The 24,058-nt window shown below is 42.2% G+C and overlaps 1 protein-coding gene across 6 annotated transcripts in view; it reads right to left on the bottom strand.

Moving 5' to 3' along the window:
* DMD (dystrophin) overlaps positions 1 to 24,058 on the bottom strand; it is a 2,214,577-nt gene that overhangs the window by 119,254 nt on the left and 2,071,265 nt on the right. For 4 of the 6 annotated variants that reach the window (XM_027607981.2, XM_027607983.2, XM_027607984.2 and 1 more), the window contains exons 1-2: positions 23,488 to 23,609; positions 17,778 to 17,839 (exon numbers count right to left, since the gene is read on the bottom strand). In XM_027607981.2, coding sequence (XP_027463782.1) covers positions 17,778 to 17,839; positions 23,488 to 23,507 — 82 coding nt within the window. In that variant the 5' untranslated portion in view covers positions 23,508 to 23,609. Of the gene's footprint in view, positions 1 to 17,777; positions 17,840 to 23,487; positions 23,610 to 24,058 lie in introns of those variants that run through there. The other 2 variants (XM_027607979.2, XM_027607980.2) reach the window with 1 other exon arrangement.

Genomic DNA, 24,058 nt, shown 5'->3' with positions numbered 1-24,058 from the left:
AGGGTGATGGGTAGTACCCTCAGGAGGACCGTGACTCTGGGCAGGGGGCAGGGAGTGGGGAGTGGTGCAGGGAAGCAGACCCATCACAGAAAACTGCACAAACGAAAATAAGCACCAAAGACAGGGAAATTAACAGGCTGGACAGGTGGTGGAGGGACCAGGAAGGTCATTAGACCCCTCTTATGATGTAAACATTCAGTTCTTTTTATCCAGAGAAGCTTCGGGAGGAGAAAAGTCAAGCCCAGCAATACGGTCTCTATCCCAAAAGCACTTTGTTCCATAGAAATTGGGAGCTGCGTTCTGCTGAGTCCACGCGACCCATCAGGCACTTCGAGAGTTAAATCAGATCCTGTGACTTGGGGACCTAAACACCACTTATAACACATTTTATTCCAAGTTGTAAGCAACTAACTAACTTACAGATAAACTTGGGCAACACAGCCTGAGGGTAAGTTCAGAAAGGCCTAAATCTCATCTCAAGGCAAGAATGTAGTTCTTGCCTGACTGAGGGATTTAATGGTTACTGGGCAACCAAGAATTAAATTCTCTGGAGGTAGCTTTAATTTATCTCTGCGAACTTCTTTGGGAGATAACCACCACCACCACCCCCCCGTAATTTCTGTCAAATAAGAAAGATATTGTAGCATCTTAGATGGAGAAATCTCTCATTCTAAATTTTCATTTTCCAAATGAGTAAGGCTACGGACTAGAAAGTTCTTAGTAATTTGTCCTGGGTTCCCTAGTCAGCTAGGAGAAAAACAAGGACCAGAAGCCAAGCCTTTTTCTATTTTTCTTCCCTGGAAAGAAGGCGTGTTTCAGCTGAAATAATAAAATAGCTGAGGAACTCTCTTAAACAGGCAAATGCCAAAAATTACCACATAAACCAGAATCATCCTTTTCTTTCACATTCCTGCACCTTCTTTGTACTTTAGTTTATTGTGGTAAGAACCCTCAACACCTCTACAGCGGTGTCCCTTCCCTGACAGAGCCGGAGGCAAAATACAAAGGCTCATTTTTTTTTTTTTAAAGATTTTATTTATTTATTTGAGAGAGAGAGAGAGGGAGAGAGAGAGAGAGAACACAGCAGGGGGAGTGGGAGAGGGAGAAGCAGGCTTCCCGCGGAGCAGGGAGCCCGATGCGGGGGCTCGATCCCAGGACCTGGGATCATGACCTGAGCGGAAGGCAGGCACTTAACGACTGAGCCACCCAGGTGCCCCCAAAGGCTCATTTCAAGCGGGACTTCGACACTACTCTTTGGGCTTAAGAGCTCCCACCTTGCTCCCAACTTGCACAGAGACCATGGATTTCTTTAACCTTAGCCAGTACTTGACATTCATATTAAATCTGGAAAACAAATTTTCCCAGAAGCAAACAAAGCCTAATTTTCCCCCTATGAAGAGTAGTTTCTAGACCTTGGGATCTTCTCAAGTTTTGATCCTTCCCTCTAAACCACCCTGACACAGAAAGTCCTGAATGTTCCAAAGTGGGTTGTGTTATAGAAGTCAGGAAGTGAGAATGTGAACATTCCTGTGAAAGACCAGTCCAAACCCTGAATTAAGAAGCCAGGTCCCAGACACTCCCTTGAATGTATCAACATATGAAAGAGTTCATCTTATTTTTCATGATAATCTTCATCTTTCCATTTGAGTAACTATTTTTTTTTGTTTGGTTTACAAAAATCCTGAGAACGAAGTACCATTTATAAAGCTCTGAATGGTTGATTTAAAGGTCGCTAGTTGCTAATTTTAAACTTCTTAACCTTTTTTTGAAAGTAAACTCTGTGCCCAACATGGGGCTCGAACTTATCACCTCCAGATCAAGAGTCACATGCTCTACTCACTGAGCCAGCCAGGTGCCCCGAAACTTCATACTTCTTACATATACAAACTTCTGAGTGTTTGGCTCATAAAAATACTAACATAATTCTCCAGATAGCAAATATTCATCCACAATCTCTCTACCACACAAAGAAGCTTTAGCTTAATTTTATAAAAGATCATCACCTGGGATGTCTGGCTGACTCTTGATCTCAGGGGTCGTGAGTTCAAGCCCCACATTGGTCCTAGAGCTTACTTAAGGAAGAAAAAAAAAAAAGATCAGAGAACAGAACTATCGATGTGTTAAAAAACCCAGCATATTTACATATATGTTTGCTTGTATATGCATAAAATACCTACAGACAGAAACAAACTATACTATCAACTGCCTCTTCAGAGTGAAATTGGGGGATTGTTATCAGGGCTGAGAGGGACAACTACTTTTCATACTCTCCTCGTGTACTATTTCAGTTTTTTAAATCATATGCATATATTACTTAAAAAAAAAAAGACGGAGTGCTCTATCTATCTTCTTTTCCACATTTTGCTGTGATGTCTTCCAAATTCTCGGTTTCATCCACTGTCTGTCGGGAGAATACCACCGTATCTTGGATGAAGAAGAAACCTTGATGGGTTCCGGCTATGACTTTGCAGTAAAACAACAGTAGTAATGGCTCTCACTCTTGGGGTGCTTAATACATTAGCAATAAACACACGCATTCTCTCACCTCATACCTCCATCTCCGACATTGTTATTCCCATCCCATCTTACAGACCAGGAAACCAAAGGCCTAAGGATTCAAATTCAAGTCTGTGGGACACTAAAGCCACTCTTCTTATTCATGACACAGTCTCCCAGCGTGCCAGTAAAAAGAAGGGCTCTCACCCTGCCCCCAACAGCTCGTATATAAAAGTGCAATGAAAATACAATCTTGTTTTTCTCACGGTGATAATTCTCAAACACTTCTTTTCTTCCCCTTTTCAAAGGCCTTCAAGGTATTTCCTCTTCAAAATGCCACTGTCACTTCCCAGGAACAAAGTTTAGCTCAAGGGCTAAACCATGGTTTAGGCATTTAAAGTACATTTAAATCCCAGCCAGGGGCGCCTGGGTGGCTCAGTCATTAAGTGTCTGCCTTCGGTTCAGGTCATGATCCTGGGATCGAGCCCCGCAATCGAGCCCCACATCGGGCTCCCTGCTCCGCGGGAAGCCTGCTTCTCCCTCTCCCACTCCCCCTGCTTGTGTTCCCTCTCTTGCTGTGTCTCTCTCTCTGTCAAATAAATAAATAAAATCTTTAAAAAAAATAATAAATCCCAGCCATGCTACGTGAGCAAATTACCTATTTTCTCTGAGCCTCATCTGCACAATGGAGGCAGTAACATACTTCACAGGGCTTTTGAGAAGATTAATGAGAAATACATGCTTACGGTATGAAGTTCATACATTTATATGAGCCGCCCCAAATAAATTTTTGTAAAACGAGGAACTACATAAATAAATCTGTAAGTACACAAATCAACACAATTCAGACCTACTTCCCATTGCTCAAATCAATTTGCAATTTAATGGTGTCGCCCTTCTCTGTGCCATCAAAGCTGAAAACCTAACCTATCCAACCTGTCACTACTCTCAGGCAATTCTACCTTGAGGAGAAAACTTCCCCCACTGCTATCTTAAGTCCCTCATCATAACTGCCACAAAGCAAAACAAAATAACTGCTCTCTCCCCTCTCTAAACACCCTTAATCCATCCCATCAAATTCTTATTCTTCAAGCACAACACAGACTTCATCATCTCTCTTTCCAAAAGATTCAGCAATGTCTTCCCATTGCCAATCAAATGAATTTCAATTTCTCATTCTCTAACTTAAGGCACTTAAGACGCCTTTAATTCAATAGCATTAAATCAGGTTTTTCTTCAAAAACTGGAGTAAATTCTCATAGAACAATGTCCCTACTGAACCTCAAACAAGCCAGTCTTTCTCTCAATTATACCTTTGTTTACGCTGCTACACCATCTGAAAATATCCTAGCCTACATTTTAATTTACCTAAGTCTTATAAAGTCCCTTCCTTAGAACAATGGTTTTGTTCTACTCTCCAAATAGCCGTCCCCAGTGATTCTAATCAATACTGCTGTCTACCTATATAAGATACCATACATTTGACCTTGATATTATATAAGTTAGTATAGTCTTATAGCATTTATTAATGTCAATTTTACTTCGTGAATGTCAATGTTATTCCCTAAAGAAGATAGCAAGGCAATCTGTGAAGCTGACATATGCTGTTGTTGAATCCCTGCACAAGTAACAAGATACTCTGCAATGTAAGCCGTGTGTGTGTGTGTGTGTGTGTGTGTGTGAGAGAGAAAGAGAGAGAGACTGTGTGTGTGTGTGAGAGAGCAAGGTTGAATCTAAACCTTTAGTCATTCCAACTTGAAACATTTAAATTCGCCTTAAAAAACAAAATGGGTGTATGTTGACATTAATAAACTATTACACATCAGCAACAAGAGATGACAAAATGGTTGTCATTTGAGATCCAAAGACAGAAAGGACTTAGAGTAACTTCAGCAGTCCCCCACTAGCCACAAGTAGAGTTGGTGCCATGCCCTTCACTCTCACAGGCCAGGACTTTTTTTTTTTTTTTGTTCTTAAGCTCTTTTTTTTTTTTTTTTTTAATTAATCTCCCAACACCCAACAGGGGCCTCAAACTACAACCTCGAGATCAAGAGTCACCTGCTCTTCTGACTGAGCCAGCTAGGCGCCCCTCCCTCATAGGCAAGGACCTCTATCCCATCGTAAGATCCACTGCATGCCCTGGTTCACACCAGCTTGGGAGAAGGACAGGGATCAGGCCTTCTGTTTCTCTGTATCCTATTACTCAAAGCAGGACCTGGGATATTCTAAGTATTCTATATTTATGGGGAAAAGAATGCCTTACAGAGGACTACAAAAGTAAACCGTCCAGACCTATGGTATGAATGAGCTTCCCTTACTCAAGAAGCAGGAAGCCGCCTCCCTCCTCTACCCATAACCGATTAGCCCTTTCTTTAGAGAACCACTGGAGTTCAGGGCTCTGCATCTATTTAAAAATGCGAAGAAACTGGAGTTGGCATAGAGAATAAGAAAAATCTAACATAATGGGTCGATAACAGGTCCACTGAGGATGGATGAAGGGATAAGGCTGGTTTAGGTTGAAGAAGAGAAAGCTGAGGCATAATTCAAAAACTGTACTGATGTAATCAGGAGTCTCTCATCACCAAGAGTCCCTCAACAGAATGAAAAAGAGCTTGCTTTACAACAGGAAAGTTTGGAAGAGTTTTGTTTGCCTAAATGGCTTTTGCTTTTACATTATTCTCAAGAGGAAAACTGCTCAGTAAACATTTAAAAGAAAATGTTCACGATCACTAGTAATCAAAGATATGCAAATAATAACAATAAGATGGTTTTATGTGCTCTATTACAATAACCAAAGTAAAAGTCATGCTCCACACTGGCAAAGACACAGGCAGGTGGGTGCTTTCGTGTATTAAGAGCGTAAATCAGACAACCTTTGAGAGAGCTTCAGGCAAAACATACCAAGAAACCTAAAAACCCAAGTACCCTTTGACTCTGTGATTACACTGCTGTGAATCGAATACGTATAGGCTTTATGCACAGAGATGTTCCTCACAGACTGACTTAGAGGAGTGAAAAAAATTGGAAACAACTGTGGAAAAAATTATTAGCTCTGCACTCTTTAATTGCATCTTGGTCAGAAAATGCCTCTGAAGCAAGAGGCTACAAGCCTTAATTGACAGTGTAGAAAGAACCTTGAGCAGAACGTGGTAATTGTAGCCACAAATGGTTTCAGATGATTAAAGTGTTGTGCTCTTCATTCTCTATCCAGATTGGTAAGTTAAAGGTAAGTGATTTTTTACGTATCAGTTATTATAAAAATTAAAACTTACAGAAACTCATCATAAAATTGAGTTCCTGTCTCAACTTATCTGCTAAGAGGGCAAAGATTTTCCTGCAATACTGAAAATTTCCGAGGACAGTTGCCTTGTCACCTTGAGACCATAAATATTTGGTACAAGAAATGTAATCCGTTAAAGTATTTGCAGTAGAAAAGTGTTCATTCACATTTATAAACTAGATTTATCAGTGGATAAACTTTACTCATCAGCCTTCTGCTTAGTGTCTGCCTATTCTGGACCACATTGACTTTATTCTTTAACATGTCTAAGACATAAGTAGCTTGTTGGACCGAAGGCATCACAACACTTGACTGGGCTTTCTTCTTAGAAGCCTGCTGGTAGTAAGTCTCCAACATCTTCAAGATTTTCATAAATTCGACATGAATGTGAGTTTCCTTTATCACAAACTAATTCCCGAAAAATGGGAATTTTGAAGAAAGCGCAACTTGGTAAAAATAACATCCCTGAAGAATTGCGAAGAGAAAACTTATGATATTTGGTAAAGAAACATTACAAATGTAATATTAGCTCAAACAACCATATAAAAAATGCACAGAAAAAAGGATTAGAAGCAATTTTCTAAAATGTCAATGGTGGTTATTTCTGAGTGCTGAGATTTGAGGTGTTTTTTTATTTTCTTTTCACACTTAAACTTCATCTTCCAAAACTTCTGGCATGTACATACATGTCTTAATGTTCCAAAAAGGAGATATAAAAAAATTTCTAGACCTTCAATAGCCTTGTTTTCCTCAATATTCTTACCCTGTTATTCTCAACTTTAGGATTCACAATGCTTGGCACTCTCTTAAATGTTTATTCAGTCAAGGAACCCATGAATAAATGAGACTACCAGCACATCAAATTGTATTCCCCGGTTCCTTTCCTGGTTATTTAAATTCTAGATCCACAGTGACACTTTCTTCCAAGGGTCTTACCGCCAGATTATCAACTGGTTATTCCCTTTTGTCCTACAAGGACAAAATGAATTCCAGAAGAGCAGTTCACCTGGTTTTGCTAAGGTATCAAATTGCCAATAAAATTGATAACTTAATTGATATTCTATATTTTTATTACTCTGAGGCTTTATCTTCTACTTTCTGGGAAAAACTCTTTCTCTGCAGAGAGTTTCGTCCTGCCAGTTTAATAACGTGCTTTAGCAAAACACCATCTCTATCTTTCTGTCTTCTTGAGTTACGGTATTTGTCTCCTTCCCCACGAAAATCACTCTCCCTTGCTCAACTGTTTCATTCAGTGAACGTTTATTGATTCAGAGGCTATTGTGTACCAGGCACGGGGTGACAAAGATGAGGAAGACAGGTCCAGCTTTAAAGAAATTTGAGTTTGCCTTGAGAGACTGCAGCATAAACCATCATCAACAATTCAAGTACTATGATCAAATGCATGGAAGCTTATTGTCAGTGTTTGGACTTCGGTGTGGCTACTTCTTTTTCTTGCCATCTCCTCTTTCATTGTTTTTACATCCATTTCCTTTGAAGCCAGTGTGCCCTTCTGGTGCCTACAGTTCCTTCAGAATCACCAGGTCCTCTGAAAGCTTTTAAGGCTTTGGTTCTTTCTCAGTCCCGCAGAGTGGCAGAGATGGGAGGCTGCGTCTCTAGCCACAAGGTCTCCTGTACTGGAGTCATTCGTGTGTTGGACCTCAAATCCAGTCTCTGACCTTTCCCTGCTCTGCTCTTTAAGACAAAGAATGGCATTTTCCTGCTCCCTTACCAACGGGCTTCCTGAGAAGTCTGGCCAACTGTGAGGTACTGGCAGAAGACCAGAGGGCAGGAGGAGAGGAGAGGTTGGGTCATTTCTCCCTTTCTCTGCCTTCAGCAAAAGCTCTGGCAGTGGCTGTGTCTCCTTCCAGGCTCGAGTTCCCTCTCGTCAGCCCCTCGCTCAGGGGTTCCAACTGGCCACTGGTTCAAGCTCCAGCCCCAAAGAGCCTTGGCTTCTGGGGCTCTGGTGATACCACCTCTTGCCACTGCCCTCCAGCCCTGGTAGAGCAGAAGCTCCTTGCTGGCTGTCTTCTTCGCTTTTCCATCACTGGGTAACCAATTAACCACATGAAATACCCTCTGCTTGAAATAACGAGCGTGGTTTCTATTTTCTGGCTAGACCCAGATTGATACATCATCCAAATAAAAAATCTAAGCATTGAAATCCTCAACATGTCATATAAAACTTTTTATGGTGTCATCCCTCCTTACCCCTGTAGCCACTCCCTTGCCCCCCCCACCATTAACAGTGCCACCACCATTTGTCATGCATTTACTACACGTCAGGCATCTTTCCTAGCGTGTCACATTATTTTAAAGGCTTTCTCCTTCCTTATGAATTATTGGGCATGTGTCTCTACCAGTGCGGTTTTACGACACGTATCTGCTTCTGTAGTTTAAACTTTGAAGGTCTTCAAGACATAGGGAGGAAGAGAGCTAAAAAGTCACACACATATATGTTATCAGGGGTCATTTGCATTTCTGGTTGAAGGTTATGGTGTATACTGTTTTCTATTATAAAAGGTGTATTATTTTAGAAGTGGGAGGAAGATAAAGAAAACACTAGAAAATGTGTCATTCTCATTTGCACTTCAAATTAAAGTAAGTTTATACTTGCTGAAGCTGGGATACACTGTGATCAGGTGAACCTCCGTACCTTGGTCAAGAGGTAAACAGCTTTAGAAAAATTAAGTGGCTCCTTGAGTGTCAGGCTTGAAAACCTAAACCTGGGGGCCCCTCGCTATCTGAACTCAAGAACCCAAGAGATTTTGCTGTTTCTTGGGGTTTTGTTTTAAAGATTTTTTTAAAAAGTCATCTCTACACTCAATGTGGGGCTCGAACTCACAACCCCCAGATCAAGACTCACATGTTCCACCCACTGAGCCAGCCAGGTGCCCTGAGATTTTGTTTTTTCAATTAATTTTTTTTTTGGTAATCTCTACACCCAACGTGGGGCTCGGACTCACAACCCCAAGATCAAGAGTCACGTGCTCTACCAACTGAGCCACCCAGGCGCCCCAGGAATCCCAAGAGATTTCGGATAAGAAGGGACACGGAATATGAAAATAACACTGAGAATAACAAACTGTGAATCAACATAATTATCATCATTAATAGCAATTATAATTCCTTGAGCATTTACTATGTCAGACATCTTGTCATTTTACATACATTATCTCAAAGCCTCACAACACTCTCCAAGGAAAGTATCATCCTCACTACTTAATCAGTCAGGAAGTTGTGTTTCAAAATTGTGACTGCCTTTGTCTTCAACCACAGAGAACTGGTAGCAGAGGTAGAATTCAAATCCATGTCTCACCCGTCTCAAAGTCAACGAACTCTGCAGCTATATCACGTTACCGCCCAACCTGAACTCAGAAAATGATGACAGTATAGTCACACTATAATCAATCAGTTCCCCCATGGAATTCATCGTGTAACGTAAAGAGCACACATACCACATTTTCTCTTCTGGATAAAAACTTGTATTTGAAAAATATCACATTCTACACAATGTATTTAATGATATGGGTGGCGGAGGCATTAAACTAGGCAGCAGGAGCCCTGCTCCTGAACACGCAAAACCTTTCCTATAACAGGGTGATTTTATTACTTCAGCCTCCAAAATAACTGCTAAGAAGGTCTATGAAATGGGAAAGAAGATATATCCCTCCTCTGCTTGAATTTGACTCAGACAGCAAACTATACAATCCCATAAATACAAATTTTTAGGTGTTCTTGTTTGGCGTCTGTTAGTTAGTGCCCCTCCCCCGCACACACACACCCAAGGTCACTCGATTTGACATTGATACTTTCAAAACTTAAGTACTCTAGAACAGTGCTCCGCAAATTCTGGTTCTTCACAGATACGTTAAGCAACTTTTGGAGCAACCTGACATTGCCGCGACGTCCAAATGTGCGATCCATGGGTGCATCTCACGGAACAGAGCACAGACCAGGTTGAGCACTGCAGAGCCTGCGCAGGTGAGTTACGTACAGTGGGAGCGCAAACTTGTCAGGGTCAGCACGATCACCTACAAGTCTGTGATGTACTGTTTAAAAAAAAAAAAAAAAACAACAAACAAAATAACTGCCCTTCACCGGTTTGAGAAGCACTGCTCTAAGACGGACAGCCTCTTTAGAGAACAAGAAAGCAAAATATAAAACTAATCGCCTTCCCATCAAAATGGACACTTGATAAAGAATACGTCCATAAATAAACGTATGTGCGCAACACATGCGCATGCTTGCACATACACGCACTCGCATATAACGTATGTCCCAGTTACGTAAGCCTCAATTTATGAGGGGGCACGAGGCCTTCCCTGGAGTTATGCAAGGGATCAAGACGGTGGAGTGGCAAATTCTGAAACATTCTCACAGAATCTCACCAATTCATAAATAAGCTAATGATTCATCCACTATGTCATAAGACAGGCTTTCAGAATATTTTTAGGTCATTTTATTACTACCATACACAAAGTACAGACTTTAAAAACTCACTATCTATTTTATGTGAGTGTTCTGACTGTTCCGAATCTCTTTCCAGCAGAATTGCAGCTCCCAAGAGACGTACAGAGGTAATCAGACGTGTGCGCTTAAAAAAGAAATATTGGAAGTGTCTGAATAAGAGCAGACACGTTTTTAGATGCCTTTACTTCGTGTGCAAAAATCGTCTTCTGCAGACCCAGCTACATAAAATTGTACACATCCAGCACTTTTCTCAGAGCTGCAGGTGTAACCTTAATGCTCCTCTTATTTAGATCAACTAAACTACAATTTGGCAGCTCTTTTAAATTGTAAACCAGTCTGAGAGAGTTATCTTTTTGAGTTTCCTTCTGAAATCAGCTTCGGAAGATGCAGATCGGAAGTACCTATTTATTTATGTTCTTCGATTAGAAGCTTTAAATCAAGTTATTTGAACAAGAAAAAATATTGTAAAAGAATATTCCATTAAAGTGCCATAAATTTTGATTTGAAAATTACATTTCCATTTTCCAAATGGGGAAAATCAATCGATTGTAACCGATGTTAACAGAACAGAGATTATTTCTCTTTTTTTTTTTACAAGCAGGCTAGTAGAAGTAAAGGAAGAACATTTATAACAGCCTTAATGTCTTCTATTTTGCAAATCTGAGTAAATCTCCACTGCTAACTTTGTCAGCTAGGGAATAAAGAACGTCACTTGAGATTCCATAGCTTAATTATGCTGATAAAGCAGTTTTATAAATCAAGCTAGGAGTAATGGATATTCCTTTGAGAACTGCAAACCAGGAGCCATAAAATGTGTGCTCTGGACTTGGTTCCTTATCTTCTACCCATATGTCAGTATGAGTAAGTCAAAGCAGGTCTTGTGCCTCGGCCTGCCCAGGTCCAAACAGAAAGAAACAAACAGCTGCTCCATCCACTGATGTGGTAGCATTATTTTCCAAATCAAAAACGGGAAGTATCCTCAAGGGGATGGCAGGACACTGAAATTAATACAAAATTCAGGTCATGCACCAGCTATAGACCAAATTTACAGCCGTGTAAGGATTAGATACAGTTACTTCTGAAAACTTTGCACAGTGTAAAGTGCTACGCAAATGAAAGTACAATTATTATTAACATGATTTTCCTGCTATTCCCATCTTCCAGGCTGGTGGCGACCAAGAGAAATTGGAGAGATGGGCATCACCTTCATGAGGCCAAGTCATACTCTGGCCAGGAGTTAAATTAAAACCAGACATTTAGAGATGGAAGATTCACTGCTCAACCTGCTAAATCAGAAATCTAAGACCAAGAAAAAGCAAAAGATTAAGCCAAGGTCACACCCAAGCCGGAATCTGCATTTAGATATTATTTCCAGTTCACAGCATTATGGGAGGAGAAAATCAAAAGACAGAAGGTTTTAATACTTACGGACCTGGAGATAAGAGACAAAGAAAAGAATATGCTGACTATTGAGTAGTTGAGAACGGTTTACATAATACGCTGAGAAAAGCATTAGGACAAACTCCCGATGCAAAAGGAATTCAGTCATTCAGAATCCCACAGCTCCTAACGTTTGAGCATCCTCTGGAGGGAACTCTTAGTGGAATGTAGAAAGCCTATCAACAGAGAGCGAGAGCTTGCAAACCTCAATGATAATTCCTCCTCTTGGACCAACTGAGGAAAGAGGTACAGGATTTCTATGGAGAGTTCCTAACTCTATCTGGCCAGCTGTGCTCATTTATTAATAACGCTATTCGGGTATCTTGAAGAAGCTCTTAGCCTCTTAACACTGGGACTTAACTAGTCCTCTTGACTTGTACTGCTGAAGAATCCCACCAGCCTCAGACTCCTCGGACCCCAAAAGGAAGCCCTCATTTTAACATCGTAAAGCTCTTCTCAGGCAACAGATGCCAGGCTAAGGGCCACGTGTTGTTGGACTGTCTGCAAATCACAAGAGTTTTTAGGACCACTTTCCCTAAGATTTCCTAAAACGTTCATACATCCATTTTTTCAAAACTGACAGCTTTCATATGGTTTGGATGGGCATCATGCTGGAGAGTGGGTTGCAAAACTTGGGCAACAGGTTAAGAGGGACGAGATCCTTCTAAAAAATGCTAGAACTGCAGGAAAGGAGGAGAACCAATCCTCCTCGCGAAAACCCTGGTGGTTAAAGGAGCTTCGACGCAGAAGAAAGGAAACTGGGATGAGACATCAGATCGTACGGGGCACCTGGATTTGAGCAAATGGTTTGAAATACTCATTTCACCTCCTCAAGCTTCACGATTCATTCTCATTTCGTATTATCTTATTTTTACCCATACGGAGCTTGCAAGGGAACCATGGAGAGGCCTACAGGATTTTCTTGTATTTATAATTAAGAGATCCCCAGGAAGACAGACTAATACTTTCTTAGAGAATTTTTGAGCCGTACGTATTGTGCGGGTGGGGGCTTTAAAAAAAATATTTACTTAAAACATTTTAGCCATGAACTTAAGAACCCCAGACATAAATCGTGAGAAAAATGACAGGCTTTTTATCATTTAATGACACTTCACAAAAAATCAGTCTTATATTAATATTTCAAAATAAATTCCGGAGCACATCACTATCTAACAGCTACTGATTTTGTAAATGCCTTTTGGAGCCTTAAAGAGTTATAGCTTTTGAATTGCCAAGATAACCTAATGCAACAACAATCTTTCCATTACGTTTGTAAAGACGCTGAAGGAAACCTGAAATTCACCTCACGTATCGGCCATATTATTGCTTCTAAGAAATGATGAAGAACATGCCTTTTGAACAACAAATGGATGGCCCAGCGGGTCTTGGGGGAAATATCTCAAGAGCATCTGTACTTGGTAATAGCTTGCCTCACTCTGCCTGTAAGACACGGATGGGTGGCAGGATCTTCTCCCTGTTGTTTGTTTTCTAGAATGCGCAGTTTTAAAAATAGGAATGATTCAACTTTCAGAAATACATTTGTCTGCAGAGTCAGCCTAAGGTGCTTCTTGAAAAATTATGATCACAGCAAGTTCTGGAAACAACCTGCTCTACTTCAGCCCAAAGTAAGAGAAAAGTAAACAAAATTTGTAGACACTTTGGTCTCACACCCTCATTATAAAGATAAGAATACTAAGGCCCACATAAAAATAGATACAGGAAACTTCGGTTTTTGATATACCCCTCACGCCCCACACTGGGGGCAGTCAGAGAAAAATGCTGAAAGAAAACAGTTTTCCGGTTGTTCTTATTGATTTCCTCCTTGTGAAAACAAGACCACGTTTTTGCCAAACTGTTAATGGTTGCATAAATTTTCTGGGGACCTTCCAAACCTCAAATTCCTAATGACTGTCAGGTCATCACTGTGAACATTTACATTATTTCTTTATTATGCCCTGTTGTGTATTGGTGTGGAAGTCTGACATGTTTTGCCCTCAGAACTTAGAATTTTTCGAGCAGGTACACAGCCTAAAACGTAAGGAGAAAACACAAATACTTTTAACATTTGATGAGAGCTCACTCCAGAAAGCTGTTTTGGAGCTGTTAAGAATAATTTGGAATTAAATCTCTTTTTTTTTTCCTTAAACAAAAAAGTTAGTTATGTCTTCTCTACCATTAAAACTCTTTAGGTCTGCTTTTTTTGTGGAAGGACATATTTAGAAACTAAAACACATGAGGCGATCGCCTGGTGTTAAAAGTTACCTGACAAAGTCAATGGAGTTGGGGTACTTAAACATCAATCCTATACATGTATGTGTGATGTGTGGGGGAGGTATGTGTGTGACTATCGTTACTTTTCTGTCACGGGTTCTCACTGGTGAATCGGTTACAGCTGTAGGGGACACTACGGAGTGGAGTAATGATGAAGAAACATTCTATGGTAAACACCTAATTTTAAATAATATCCATTCATCGTAGAAAAATCACAAAGAATGAAGAAGAAACTTACCTATCATTCTATTAACTAGAGAATGCAAATATAACATGTGAAGTAACAGCCTAGCTTTCCATCAGTGGGTGCTCAAATGCTACTTTTTCAGTCCATCCAAAATGCTTTTGGTTTCCAACAGTATGCTGTCCAGACCACAGGGGAGGGTGCCCGGAGAACACCTGAATGCTCTGGGGACAAGGGGCATTAACAAACGTGTGTTGAACAGGCTGGCTGGGGATTTGGGCCAATTCGAGAATGGAAGTCTTCTCGGAAGTGGGCATACTTAGGAATGTGTCATATTTCCTGCATATTGTGAACCACTGTAGCTTCAATGGGGAGTGGCAGAAGCAGAGGGAGAAGCAGGCTTCCCACTGAGCAAGGAGCCCAATGAGGGGCTCGATCCCAGGGCCCCAGGATCATGACCTGAGCCAAAGGCAGACAGACACTTACCCACTGAGCCACACAGGCACCCCAGTGAGGGACCTACTTCAGATCTATATTGTCTAAAACACTGAACATACCCAATCACACACCAGTTTTGCTTTCATGATACCTTTCATGAACTGAGTGCAGATGATTACTTCCAACCATTTATTCTAGAGCTCAAAGTAGAAACTTGGACCTAAAGGGCTATCTTGTGAGTAAAAAATGTAAGCCAATATACAAAAATTAAAAAGAAATAAAAGGTTTCTTTTCAGTATGTTACGCTTGTTATTTCAACTTGGAAACACTGTAAGGGGTGTGAGGGCACAAATAATACTTAGTCTTGTAGGTCATCTCAGGGATATAGACGTGTAACAAACAAACCCAACCATATGTAACAAACAAACTCAACCATGTGTAACAAACTCAACCATTCCACAGTGCCAGGCAAAACTGAAAGGAAGAGGGCCTACCGCCTAGGAACCTACCATACCATCTGTAGAAATGCAATGGCTTGTTCCAGAAATACTATTCAAGTCACTCTCTATCCACAGGTGAAACTGTCAACTCATACATATTTGTAGCAGGTGCACAGTAACCTATGTGGGCATGCTCTACTGAGTTAATAAAATCAATGAGATGAGTGAAAATGCTAATAGAGGACCCTGAGCAAATCCCCGTGTAGCCCCAGAGAGCTGTGTAGCCCCGATAAATGGTTTCTCTGCACCTGACTTCACTGCCCTGTGAAATATGGATGTTGAGATCTTCCACAGTGCACAACGGTTGTGGACATGTTCAATGCACAGCACACACAGTGGGCTCTCAAATAAATGTAAGATGTTATCGGATGAGTCCCCATTTGGATAAAAGTTAGCCTAAGCAACATCTGATTGTAACAAAAAGCACTGGCAATTTTAGTTCTGAAAGCCATAGGACAAATTTCAACACCAGTTCATTTCTAAGATGATTGTTACCGGGAAAGCTAAGAGCAGAAGTTCAAAGGAGGATGGAACTGACCATTTATGTAAGATGGCTGCATTTTATGATACATAAATTAGATCAATAAAGTTGATTTCATCAAAGAAAAAGTTTGTAATAAATGAGCTCTAAATTCCCCTGCAGCTGTAGAATTCTATTATCTCCCAAAGTCAGGTGATCTGCCCAAGGTCAGAAATCATGCCAGATTACCAGCTTTGAATTTACCATATTTGAATTATTGCAAAAACTTCAGAAATGATGATAAAAGGTGTATTTAATTCCTACTGAAGGTACAAACATCTACTCATTGATAGTTCATAATTAGCTTTTTATCAACCACATTTGTGGTTTCTCATTACAGAGCAATTAAAAGTAAGCCAGTAGAGAATACAATGTAATGAAATGGAAATATGGCCACGGTACATTACCTTTAGGTGAAAAAAAGCTGATTATAAAACAGAACCATCCAACTTTTGTAAAAATGTATATAGAGAAAAATTTTTGTGAAGCTACCTACGAGATTATTATTAGTTAACTCTAAGAGGTGGGTTACAAAGGATTTGTCTTTTCTTCTTTTTTGTTCATTAGCTTGCCTATATTTTCAAACTTCCAAAAATTTGAATGATTAATTCTATAATAAAGATTTTTAAGTAAAAGTAAGTTCAAATATTACAACTACAAGTCACTCTGATTAGAGGTAAAACATTACAAGTGGGCTGAACCAGTGTAAACCTGAGGTTATCATCAGGAGGTCCACCGACAAGTTCAAATTAGCTCTTGATCGACAGATTTCTCATTTCTCTTGGAAAATCACAAGTCCTGAGAGCACAGGGTTAAGATGGCCTGCTTGCCCAGCAAAGCCGCTGCCTACTTCAGATGAGGCCTCCCTTCTCTCATTTGCCAAAAGATAAGCATTTAAGTTTTCCACCTGTGGTCTAAACAGTACAGCACTGTATGCCAGAAACATTTTGTAAGGGCTGAAAATGTAGCACTTAAAGATGAGCTGATCCCAATTTTCTTGAAATTTTTTAAAAAGCGTACCTATGTGCAATGCATACACACACACATACATGCTGTTAGACTAAAATGATATAGTATTAATTGAAATGTACTGGATATCTCTGGTCAGTAGAATGGCAAGTGAAGTCTTTTGTTTTTCATGCTTTTTATTTGTATTTTTTGGATTTTCGAGGAGAAACTAATTTCCCATATATTAGAAGAAGTCTGGGAAAACAATTTTTTGACTAATGTCTCCTATCCCATGTCCCTCTAATTTCAATTAACCAGTGAGAACCTATGACAGCAAGTCAGCTAAATAGCTACACACACACACGCATGCACACACACACATGCACTCACACATGTACAAAACTCGTCTGATCACCCTGATTCCCATGGGCACCATCACGTAGCTTTAAACCCAAAGCACTTTAGTCTGTAAATATGTCCATTCACAAAGAAGCAGACTTAAAAAATTGTTTTAGTAGAGAAGATGTATTTTTTAATTAAAAAAACAACAACTAGTTACTATGTAAGATAATTCATTTCAGATTACTCTCCAAAGATCTAAAACGGTACAGAGTGGACTTCCATGAAGCATTAGAAGGATTGATGTTTTCTTCTTATTTGGAGGCTGTGTGTCTGTTCAAATAATTCCCAGTTATGAGGGGGAAGAAAACTATCAGGCTCTCACACAAACACAAAACAAGACATAGTAGAGAAATCATTTAAATGTTCACGCTGACGACCTGACAGGCTTGCGAATTACAAGCACTGGAAAGACTGCAGAAAATTCCTACCACAATATTCGTGGTTTGGCAAAAGCGCTGTCTTGAGTTCACAGGGAAGAAATCAATAAGAACAACTTAAAACAGTTTTCTTTCTTGGTGGGAAAAACAATTGCCATAAATTGCAAGTATTTTTTTCTTTCCATCCTTTTACGCAGCAAACTACAAAGACCTTTTGGCCCTCTCAGATATACTGAATTTTCAGGAATCCATGACATTGTAAAACTTATTTTTAAAGAACCTCTGTGAAAAAGAAAGCTGTCAACTTTGGGTTTTGAAAGGTGTCATTTTCACCTTTTAAACAATCTAGTGATAACCAGGTTTAGACAACCAACAACGTGCACGCTACAAACTACTTTATCCTGCGAGTCACCTGTCATTTAACCTGGAGCAAAGGTGGCCATGTCCTTACCTAAAGACTGGTAGAGCTCTGTCATTTTGGGATGATCCCAGCAAGTTGTTTGGGTCTCATGGCTATAAGAGAAAATACAAAGAGAGACTTTAGAATTTATAATGGGTAGTAAAGAAAAGGAGGAAAGAAAAGTATGGTTTGCTTCTATTTCATTCAGCATCGTTACTTCACAGGACTTCGTCACACAGTCGAGAATGTTCCTTACAAGCAGAGAGGCTGCTACCTTCGCCCTCAAAGGGAAAAGCAACATGAACATGCTTTGGGAACCAGAATTCCTTTTTGGTGCCCCACAAGTTGGTTGTCCTTCTGTTGTTATAAGATGACTTGGTTATGTAATCAATAATCAAAAACCAGGATTTCTTCACCTGTCCAATGTGGACCATTCAGAAAGGACACTGACAAGAGTTACACTCAACCCTGTCAAAGAGACACAGGACATCGGTTCAAAAGACAAATCACCTCACTTCTCAGTGGCTTTCACAACCCCTGACATTTTCCCATTACTCCGTCTTCCCCATATCCAGGTCTCATACCCACGATGACTGCATTTCACTTCGGCTTAAGGTCTAGCCAGTGCCCGACCAAGGTAGCCTACCTTCCCTCTCCCCATGACTTCCTTCTCAAGTGCCTTTTTTTTTTTTTTTTGACTCAGTCCTCCACACACCACTCCACCTTTTCCTATATTTACTTGGGCCTGAATGAAGCATTCACAGTTCTCTCCCATTTCTTGAAGTTCAGCTAAGTGTGGTTGCCAGCTATCAGCTCCCGCTACAAAAAGAACAAAACACCTTTGTTCCTAATTCAGTTGCATGAATAAATCCGGGAGAGATAACCACATATACTTTTCCTTACTTTGGCCCATCTACATAAATCCCCGTAGCATCGTATTTCCAGTTTTCAGGGATTACATGACGGGCTTTGATAGGGTAAAATGCAGCCCTGAACATAGGTATTTCAGGAGTCATACGCACAGCCTGTTCATGATCTTCAGGGGAAGGGTGGGGCTGCAGAGAAGAGAAACGGCTTACACGTGGACACTTCAAGGCGAGCACCAAGTACAGAGGGCTCGCATGGAAAGAGGAGTTTGAGGAGGGCAAATGTCAAGCGACCTCGGCACCGATTTTCAACCTGAGGCCTCCACACTGCTCTGTGCCCTACTAACTGCACCATCGGGGGCAGGCCTGCGCACTTGGGACAGTTAAGGGATTAGGTGACCAGCACATTCTGGTGCTCAATACATGGCTGCTTTTGTTATTATGTGGCCCCCCAAATTAACGCCCACTAAAAGTGAGCTTTTTACTAGTTGCTGACACTATAGATGAGGATCCATCCACCTGCTGTAAACCGGCCAAGCCTAAGACCCTTTGTAGAGAACAAAAAACACTCCATGTGAATTACCTCTGTTTAAAAAAAAAAAAAAAAAAAGAAGTTAAAAGGAGAAATACTTATTGTGGTTTGTGAAATACGGTAATAAATGTCACCAAGCATGTGGAAATTCCCCAAACTGTACCCCTTCCAAGATCATCCCCTCTGATATTTACCATCCAGGGATGGAAAAGGGATGGAACAGGGAAGACTCCGGTAAGAAAGTTACAAGACAATGTTCACTTGCCAGGGGCCATTTCAGTCTCTCCAGGACACGTTCACTTCTGGTGTACTCTTCCACAGACACAATTCACATGTGAGGAGCACAACAGGGCTTCTCAGCCGAGGGAATGTACCAGAGTGAAGTCCAAGTCTTAAAGGGCAAGGAGAGCAGAAGACGCACACATGCAGTCCGTGCTTTCGGGGGTTTTAGGGAGCCCCACAACCAAGCTGGTTTCTGATCTGGAGAAGAGGTGGGCGGAACTGGTACTTTATATGCACAGCACAAGGAGGCTGCAGCTTGCAGCTTCACGGAAAAAGTGTTGCTTGTTCTTGGGTGTTTTTTAGCTCGGAAAGTGCCCAGCAAGGAAAGACCACCCTGCATTTCTGTCTCTGTCATTTCCCAAGGCCACGTGTATGGGAACGCCAGGGAGAGAGGGAGGAAGGGAGAAGAGGGGAAAAGCACGAGTGTCCACACATGTGGGCCCTTAATACACACAATGCATGATAATAAAGTCCCATCCCTACGAAGTGTGGGAGGACTGTAGCATCCTCAATAGATGGGCAGAGAAATGTCTGTCTGCGCTGATCAACCTGGCCCGACAGAAGCACAGACAAGCGCTCCGAAAAGAAAAGGCAGCATCTGTAATGGACTTCAAACGGGAGAACACGGTGACTCATACCAAATGCAATTCCCAAAGAAAAGAGACACTCACTCGCATACGAGGCGCAGGAGAGTCCCACATGGGGTGAATGCAAGCTTCACGTAAGCTGCCTCTCTCCAAAACAAACCTCGTGACTGCTGATCTACAGACATGTCTACCTTTCTAAGGAATTTATTCCAGTGGGTCAAAACTGTGAGAAGGATTTTCAAAAATCTGTGTTCACCCACTTCACGGGTCATTAGATAGAGGCCTTTCCAGGTGCTCATTTTCCCACTTACCTGTGATGCTGGGTCGGTGGGGGGGGGGCAACTTGAATAACCTAGATAAAGGAACCCAAACAAATCCAAAAGCCCATCGTCTTTTACCTTCTTGCCCTCCAACACGCAAGCCTTTTCTTTGCAAGCAATGCCAAGTAACTAGAAAACAGATTTGCATTTCGTCTTTACAGTCTTAGTTTCACTTCAGCTGCAATCCAGAGCCAAGCAAGAAAAGTGAACACAAGTGGAAAGAAGAAAAGAATAAAGGGTGTGACTAATCCTCACAAATAGAAAAATAATCTCCTCATCATTTAATGCTAAGAACGATTGACAAGCCGGCTCCAGTGACTTCCGATTCTTTGGTAACTCTAAGATGAACCAAATGTTCGCTTCACTGGATGTGGGTGTTTTCAGCGCGTGGTGAATTCGCAGCCCTCGTGGGACATACTGAACCCCCAGAAGAGAAAGAAAAGATGAAATACGGACAGTAAAGCCACAGTAGGCACAAACCTGCGAGACTCCTATCTACATCCTGCCTTACAGGACAAGCCCATTTTTGGCTGGTGAGCAACAGAGATTTTACAGCTGTATTTATTACTCTGTGTCTAGCTTCAAAAACAGTAGAGAATTCTCGGTAACTCCAGGAGAAGCAGCTCGGGTCTACCTGGAATCTACAGAAAACACAGAAAGAGATGCTGTGCCGGGGAACCCATGGTGGGAGCACAGGTGGCGCCGTTCTTGCTAAGTGTCTCTTTTTTTGTATTTCACTTTGCACATAGGAAACGTGCTCTCCACATACCGTGCCCAACCAAAAAGGAAACTCTGAAACCTGTTCACAAGTCAGTGGGTACATCTTTGGTCAGTCCCCTGAGAATAATGATGTTTCGACGTAGATCAAAATTCTCCATGACTATTAACACAGAGAAGAGAGCTTCATAAATAATCCTCAAGACGCTCTTTAAAGCTTTCAAACATGTTATTGATTTGGGCCCTGCTGTTCCAAAGCCTACTATCAGATATGCCTCTCCGAACAGCCTTCATATTCTGACTTCCCTCCTTTTAAAATGTGTACAAACTACAATAATCTCTCTTTTCCCTTTTATTTGGGGCCGTGAGAGGAACCTGATGCAAATTAAAATACCAAATCACTGGATGTGACAAAAGACTCCGGCAACACCCACTTGTCAATAAGAAATTAAAGCATTACTCTACTGAGCACAAGGCTGACCTAATTTCCTACCATACAATTTAAATTTTCTCTCACCTTCTTTAGTTTCAAGTAGTGTGCAAGGTTATTATAACTGCCTCAGAGCTGTTCCTGCTGTCAGTGCTGGAATAATCAGACTTATTGGAATTGCTTTTTTAGTTTCTTAAAAACAAACATTAAACACTTATAAAAAGCAACAAATTTCTACTTCTCTCGCAGGGGAAATGGCAGTTGCCTAATTAAAATAAGATTTCTTCTGCCACCACTGTTATTGGGTACTGAAAATATTCCAGAGAGTTGCCTTTTTAAAAAATATCTTTCCGCTACTTCCCAGGGAGGAAAGTAATCGCTATGCAGCGGTATAAAAAGGTACCGTTCTCTTGCGATTTGCAGAGGATTAGAGTTTGGCTTCATATATAATCTGGAGCCCAATGATCCACACACACAAAATCATTTCCCTTTAATCTGGGGATCAGACTCTTTTTCTAGAGGAACCTTGGCATTTGCATGCTGAATGTTGAACTTGGCGTGCACTGCTGGAATACTGGCAGGGTGGGAATGGGAAAATATAGTTAAAAGTTTCTGCTACCGTGCGGAGGGGGCGGGGGAGGGGCGGGTGTCAATCTGAGCATCAGAAATCCTATTCTAGTCCCCACTTCTTGTTCCCTGGGATATTTAACATTTTATTCTGTTTGGCTCAAGCCAGGCCAAAGACGACTGCCTCAGTGATTGTGCCTACTGTTACTCGTCCTCCCTCTATTTGCTTTTTGGGCTGAAATCCCACCCACCCTCAACTTGGGCCAAAGCAATTTCACTTCAGGGTCGTGTCCAATCCAAGATCAAACAACACCGACTGAAACCAATTCCACGGTGATCAAGGGTCAGAGACCTTTCACATAACCGTGTTGTTTCATTTGCTCCTCTAGCTTCTCCAAGAGCAACTGTATCGTGCAAAGAGGGGATGTGACACAAGGAAATAAAAAAATCCAGGCAAAAAGAGAAAGGGTGATGGGGGGTCACGAGGAGGGGTGACAGGGATAACAAAGCAGGGAGACCAAGAGGCGCTTTCTGGCCAAGGAAGAACGTAGATTTCACTTACAGACTTTGGCTCGCCACTTAAATCGGATGCACTTTTTTTTCCATGATGTTAAAGCATTTGATAATTAATATTATGCCTCCGCCAGGCAACAGAGCCCTTTCAATTTCAGCTTCAAACTTAACTTCAAATTTAACGGAGATAAACAAACTGTCCTGCCCTTTTCGTTGCCAAGATCAGATCTGGAATGACAAACTTCGCTTAAAGAAGAGCACAGACACCTGGAGAAACCCGAGAGGACACCCAGAAATGACTGCACACTCAACCCCAGAGGGCAAAACAAAAAACCACCATAACAAAAACCCTTGATCCTCCCTCTATGTCAAATCCTGGACTTCTGGGCTTTAATGGCTTTTTCTCTCTTTCCTGGTTTCTGCAAGTCGTGGGGCATGGAACGAACACAGTAGAAAAGCCAACAAGGGGAATGTCAGTTGGAATCCTCGGAAGAAATCAGGCAGAAAGTTGACCTTTTGGCACTTGCAGTGCAATGCAAGGTAAAGCCTCGCGCGCCCCTTCCCTCCGCGAGGTCGGGCGACGATTTAGGAACAGCCTGTCTGGCTCACGTCCACACAGCCCGGAAAGGAGCAAAAAGCTCCCGCGGCCCCAATCCCCGCGTGGGGAACGCGCTGTCCCCTCTGCGTACGGCGAGAAATCAGCTCTTTCTCTCCGAGCCCATCCCAAAGCCAGAGGAAGGGGGCTCGCCGCAAGCGCGGCGGCCGAGGGGCAAGCCCCAGGGACGCACCTGCAGCGGCGCAAGGACCCGCGGGGGAGGTTCCCCGACGACCCGCCGCCCGGCGTCCCGCCGTTGCGCTTGTCCAAGTTTTGGCCGCCCGGGTTTGCCCCCGGCTCGTGCCAGAAGTGCACGGACTGCGGCGATCCGAGGGGGCCGTGATGCACTTACCCTTTGAGCTGCTCCCTCATGATTGCAAGGGCTCGGCGGTCGAAGGAAGGCGCGAGCGGAGGAGTGAGCTTCCCAAAGCCGCCGGGCTCCCCGAAAGTGGAGCGCCGCCGCCGCCCAGGCTCGCAGCTGAAAGCACTGCGGAGGAGCGGGCGCGGGCAGGCCGGCGGGCGGGGAGGGGGCGCTGCAGGCAGACGGGGCGGGGCCGGGCCGGGCTCCGCCCCCACCTAGCGACCTGGGAACCCGGGCTCCCAGAGACCGGCAGTGGGGACTCAGCCTCTCAGAACGGCAAGGAAAAAGAAAAGACAGACAGAGGAAGGGATTTAAGGTAGTCCCGGGGACCTGAAAGCCCCACACCGCCCTGCTAGCACCGTCTTCCAAACCTCCAGCAAGACTACTTGTTGCCTAAATAAATGACCTACGTGCAAATGACCTCATTGCAGATAATTAAGTGTGTGGGCTCAGAGTTTTCTTTTTCAGAGAATGAGAGAGAAAAATCACAGAGTTCTCCACCCCCCCCCCCCCACCCCCAGCCCCACCGTTTTCCCTCAATCGAAGATTAAAGTGCTACGGC

Source organism: Zalophus californianus, chromosome X, assembly GCF_009762305.2.
Source record: "Zalophus californianus isolate mZalCal1 chromosome X, mZalCal1.pri.v2, whole genome shotgun sequence".
NCBI lineage: Eukaryota > Metazoa > Chordata > Mammalia > Carnivora > Otariidae > Zalophus > Zalophus californianus.
This window is presented reverse-complemented; position numbering and strand designations above follow the sequence as displayed.